The 5,489-nt window shown below is 38.2% G+C and overlaps 1 protein-coding gene across 50 annotated transcripts; it reads right to left on the bottom strand.

Moving 5' to 3' along the window:
• Positions 1-2,201: 2,201 nt before the first annotated feature.
• On the bottom strand, positions 2,202-5,114 carry LOC111909893 (uncharacterized). 50 transcript variants are annotated; one of them, XM_042901480.2, is made up of 9 exons: positions 4,751-5,114; positions 4,329-4,496; positions 4,169-4,257; positions 3,793-3,831; positions 3,514-3,658; positions 3,180-3,207; positions 3,001-3,094; positions 2,575-2,800; positions 2,202-2,486 (listed from the first exon to the last, which is right to left on the bottom strand). In XM_042901480.2, the coding sequence occupies exons 2-8, from the start codon at positions 4,419-4,421 to the stop codon at positions 2,740-2,742; spliced, it is 549 nt and encodes a 182-aa protein (XP_042757414.1). In that variant the 5' UTR covers positions 4,422-4,496; positions 4,751-5,114; the 3' UTR covers positions 2,202-2,486; positions 2,575-2,739. The 50 variants fall into 50 exon arrangements, 11 of the variants coding, with proteins under 11 accessions (XP_042757414.1, XP_042757413.1, XP_042757416.1 ...); XM_042901479.1 differs by having other exon boundaries at positions 4,599-5,112; XM_042901482.2 differs by having other exon boundaries at positions 2,575-2,753; positions 4,329-5,109.
• Positions 5,115-5,489: the final 375 nt, after the last annotated feature.

Here is a 5,489-nt window from a genome sequence, read left to right as displayed (position 1 = left end):
AAATAATATTTTATTAAATACATATAATCATGTGTAATTATATGTATCTAATCACATATGATTTACGTGGATATATTCACTTTTGCATTCTCAATTCTCTAGTTTTTTCACGTGTATTTAATCATATGTGATTATATGTATTTAATAACATATAAATCATATATGATTCGATACATATAATCACATGCAACTCGATACATATAATCACATGTGATTATATACATGAGAAAAACTAATGAATCAAAAACACAATAACAAATCTTTGTAGGTGTAGGTGGGGGTAGTGGCGGCGGGGTGGTGGTGATGGCTGCTGGTGGGTGGGTGGGTGGTGGCAAGTGATGGTGATATTGATGGGTGGTGGTTTTAGTGGGTGGTGGTGGTGGGTAGTGATGAGTAGTGGTGGTGGTTGTTGGTGGTGGGTAGTGATGAGTGGTGGTGGTGGGTGGTGGGTAGTGATGAGTGGTGCGTAGTGGTTGGTGGTGGTGGGTAGTTATGGGTGGTAGTTGGTGGTGGGTAGTATGGGTGGTGGTTGTTGGTGGTGGGTAGTGATGAGTGGTGGTGGCGAGTGGTGGTTGGTAGTGGTGGGTGGTGGTTATGGTGGGTGGGTGGTGGGTATTGGTTGGTGGTGGTGGGTAGTTATGGGTGGTAGGTACTGGGTGTTAGTGGTGGTGGCGAGCGGTGGTGATGGGTAGTGGAGGTAGGTGGTGGCGGCGAGTGGTGGGTGGTGGTGGTGGTGGCAGGTGGTGGTTGTTGTTGTTGGTGGGTGGTGGTGGTGGTTAGTGATAGGTGGTGGTGGGTGGTGGTAATGGGTGGTAGGTAGTGGTTGTGTGTGGTGGTGGCAGGCGGTGGTGATGGGTGGTGGTGGCAGGTGGTAGTGGTTGGGTGGTGATAGTCTTGGGTGGTGATGGTGGTGGCTGGTGGTGGTGGTGGTGGTGGTGATGGTGGTGGGTAATGATGGGTAGTAGGTGGTGGTGGTGGTGGTTGGTGGTGGTTAGTATGGGTGGTGGTGGGTGGTGATGAGTGGTGGTGGTCGGTGGTGGTTATAGTGGGTGGGTGGTAGGTAGTGGTTGGTGTTGGTGGGTAGTTATGGGTGGTAGGTAGTGGTTGTTGGTGGTGGTGGCAGGTGGTGGTGATTGGTGGGTGGTGGTGGCGGGTAGTGGTGGTTGGGTGATTGGTGGTGGTGGTAGTGGCGGGTGATGGTTGTTGTTGTTGGTGGTGGTGGGTAGTGATGGGTGGTGGGTGGTGGGTGGTGGTTGGTGGTGGTGGTTAGTGATATGTGGTGGTGGTGAGTAATGGTTGGTGGTGGTGGGTAGTGATGGTGGGTAGTGGTGGTGGGTGATGGTAATGGGTGGTAGGTAGTGTTGTGGGTGGTGGTGGCAACCGGTGATGATGGGTGGTGGAGGTGGAGGTGGTTGGTGGTGGTTAGGTGGTGATAGTGGCGGGTGGTGATGGTGGTGGTGGGTGGTGGTGGTGGTGTTGATGGTGGTGGCTAGTGATGGGTGGTGGCAGATGGTGGTGGTGGGTGGTGTTGGTTGGGTGATGAGTGGTGTTAGTTTGTGGACTTTTTATTTGTTTGTAACTATTTTTTGATTTATGTAAATATTATTTTATAATTTTAATTAAAAAACTGTGTGGCCTAACTTTGTTCTCAAATGTTCTCGATTGAACGCTCCCCTAATTTTGTGAGACCGTGATAGCAAATCTAAAAATAATTTTAAAATGCAAAATAAATGGAAAAAATCCAAAAATTCATTTTTTAAATATTATTTTCGGAACTTGAATTAACTAAAAAAAAAAAAAAATCCCGTTTTTTTTTTTTTGAAAAATACGTGAAATATTCTAAATCTAAAAATTTTTAGAATATGTCAGTGTAATATTCTATTTAGAATATTTCACGTATTTTTCAAAAAAAAAAGACGGGATTTTTTTTTTATTTTTTTTAGTTAATTCAAGTTCCAAAAATAATATTTAAAAAATGAATTTTTAGATTTTTTCCATTTATTTTGCATTTTAAAATTATTTTTAGATTTGCTATCACGGTCTCACAAAATTAGAATGGTCTCAAATAAACGTGAACCTATATATATATATATATATATATATATATATATATATATATATATATATATATATATATATATATATATATATATATATATATATTTGCCGCTTTAAAAAAAAAAAAGTATAGTCTCCCGCTATAAATTGTATAGAATCATTGATTCCATAAATACATGCATGACATTAGGTATACTTAATCTTTTTTGGATCAATATCAATTAGAAGACGTGGGTGCTGCTGAAATTAACTTGCCATTATGTTTGTCGAGTCCATATTCTAAAAGTGCAGGTTCTAATTGTTTTGTCTTTCTCTATGAACTATTTTTCATGTTGACTCCTCATGTAAATAAGCTAAGCCCTTTGCGATTCCCATACATATCTTCTTTCTAGTTGACCAGTCCAAATTAAGCTTCTGGTTCTCTTTACCTATAAAAAATTGACAATTTAAAAAAAAAAAAAACCAGGAAATTTCATGATGGATAGTGAAAACTATTAAAAGTATTTAGTTATTTACCAAAAAGAGCACGTGCAAGGCTGTTGTTGATGAGGTATTCATATACAACCAACAACTCTTTTCCTTCGATACAACAACCATAAAGCTTCACCTGCTCTCATACTTCTTTCTATACAGATGAAGCTACCCACTTTTAAGAAGAAGATGCAACACAATTTAAGGCTTCTATAGGTAGGTGTCTGGTAAGATGCAAGATAGTTCCTCGTTCTTACAAACACACTCATAACTTGTAGATTTTTAAAAATAGAAAAGAAATCAAGGGTAAGATTGTTAAAACCATAGCAATGTACTCTCATATTATGTATAGCATTGTAGTTTATAAGTATAACGCTATAAAGAATTTTGGTCCACTACCTTTTAATTGTATGCGTTGTCCAGAAAACAGTTTTCCAAATTTTTGAAAAAAGACAAAAGCCCAGCACTTACTGTGAGTTTAAATGGTGAGAAACTACAAAACCAATCCAATTCATCCAATGATCATCTATGAAAGTCAGCAATTGGTGTGTAGTTTGAAGAAAACCTGTCAAATGACGCATTTGTGCCTAAAATCAGGTGGGAAAAGACACCATTACACAATTATATCATTTGGAAAATAAAAATCTTACATAGATAATAGCACCTTTTATAATGAAACTGCAAGTAGCAGGATACAAAAGAAAAAGTACATATTGTAAGTATATATTGTATATAGTTATATATGTGTACCAAATTTCGTTCAGTTTCTGCTCTACCACACCACTGTTAGACGTGAAATCAAAACTTTGAAAACTTAATATTGGAGAAGATTACGATTATTGAAAAAAACAGTTGACATTAAGTTTACTCATCACTAATCTTGACTTAACATCACCTAATGGGCTAATGGAACATGTACAGGCTTCTTTCAATTCAATAACTATGAGTGATGTGCAATGGAAATATAGAAATAAATTCACTAACCATTAAGAATGTATATCGATTACCACAAATACATGATTCACACCTGTAACCTTCACCATATGCCAGATTGTAGACCCTGTAACCATCTAAAATAAAGTGAATTACTTTCTTGTACTTACTTTCATGTAGACATTTCATCAAACACCTATGATGCAAAACCATACAAAATGTCAACCAATACATTCAAGTATATGTATTCGCCAAATATGAACTATTCAAGGTGGAAATGAAATCTATTTACTAAATCAAATACAAATTGTTTGTGAATATTGTGTTTACCTCCTATCTAGGTCGAAACTGACTTGTGAGTTCATCATGCTGCAAAAACCTGTATGTTACAGTTTGTGTGATATCTATTAACCAATTTCTAGAACAAAATGAGTAATCTCTTGAATGAAAACTACTTTATTTCAACATTTTTACAAAAAGATTTTGAAAGCTTTTAAAAAAAATTGTTAAAGAATTGGAAAATAGTAAAACCTTGTCAATATAAAAAACAAAACGAAATTAGTAGATTAACTTAATGGGTTGTAAAAACCTGTTTTCTTTGGGGGCACAACCGATTTAACCTAAACCACACTTAAAAAAATTGACTTCCAATTTAAGTGTATCGTATGTAGAAAAATTGAAATGATTGGAGGACCTCCCCACATACCTGATGCGTTGCTTCCCCACCTGACTCGAACTCATATGCCGAAGGAGTTGGACAGACTGAGTTGTTGTCGTCGAAAGAAATTGGAGGATCTGTGGAAGACGTAACATCAAGGAAAATCGAGTTTGGAAGATAGATAACATTAGAAACAATCAAATCATACGTATAGGGTGCAATTAGGGGAAATAGCAGGAACAGGAAGCGACAAAGAGAGCAGCGAGGGTATCTCATTGGTTGACAATGTCCAGTCTCTCATCTTGGGCGTTCTTTTCCAGTCGTTCAAAATACACACAATCTTGAAGAACAAAAGTACTCAATTTGAGGCGATCACCTAAAAAAACAGTTAAATAAAACCTCTCTTTCATTCTTTCTGAATCAAATGGGCCGATAAGCAATTGTAGAAGAGGGGAGCGGTGGTAACATGGCCACCTACTTCCTCGGCCAACCGACTATTGTGAGGCGGTTGAGATGGGTGTGAATGAAGGATAGAGGAGGCCGATAAGATTACCCTCCGGATTTCCAAATCACGGCAGCGGAAGTGAGAGGAGGCGGTGGAGGTCAGAACGCAAGCAGTGAAAAAAATACCTGGATGAAGTAGAAAACGGGTCTGGATCGGTGGTGAAGAAGAAGCGAGAAACGATGGAGATGAAGAGTGAGAACAGAAGGGTAATCGAAGGAGGCGGTGACCCTGGTGGACTAACTAACCCATGAACAGTAACCTAGTGAGACCCATGAACTGTAGGGATGTTGTAGAAGGAGAGCGAAGCAACCGGTGGTGAGGAATGATCTTTGTGATGAAGCGATGACCTTGTATGATGAAACGATGAAATCGATCGGAAGAGATAAATGAGTAGTACATGAGGCGGTGGAGAGAAGCAAAAGAGATAAGTGGGTGAGGAAATCGGTGAAGGAAACGTGGAAGAAAAAGAATTTGAGTATGTAAGAACATAACACGTAGACATGCTAGATTTTGAAAAAAAAAATCAAAATGTCAAAAATGTTCAACCAATGGGAACAGAGTAAGGACCAATCTACAATTTCAATAAAGAATGGGACCAATTTAGATATTCAGCAAATATATGGACCAAAGTTGCCAAAAAACCATCAATTTTACTGTAGCTAAGACCAAAGAATTTTAATATATAGTATAATTACACCGCACTAAAACGGAAACGCGAGGTGCAACAGTACAAAAGGGTCTCATTGCAAAAGTTAAAAGACAACACCAACCATAGTATTAAAAAACATTACAATTTATGATGAGTTTGAGCAGTACAAAGGGTCTTATTATAAAAGTTAAAAGACAACACCGACCATAATATTA

The sequence above is a fragment of the Lactuca sativa genome, chromosome 4 (genome assembly GCF_002870075.4).
Source record: "Lactuca sativa cultivar Salinas chromosome 4, Lsat_Salinas_v11, whole genome shotgun sequence".
NCBI classification, from domain to species: Eukaryota; Viridiplantae; Streptophyta; class Magnoliopsida; order Asterales; family Asteraceae; genus Lactuca; species Lactuca sativa.
The sequence above is the reverse complement of the archived record's forward strand: the minus strand, read 5'-3'. Positions and strand labels throughout refer to the sequence as shown.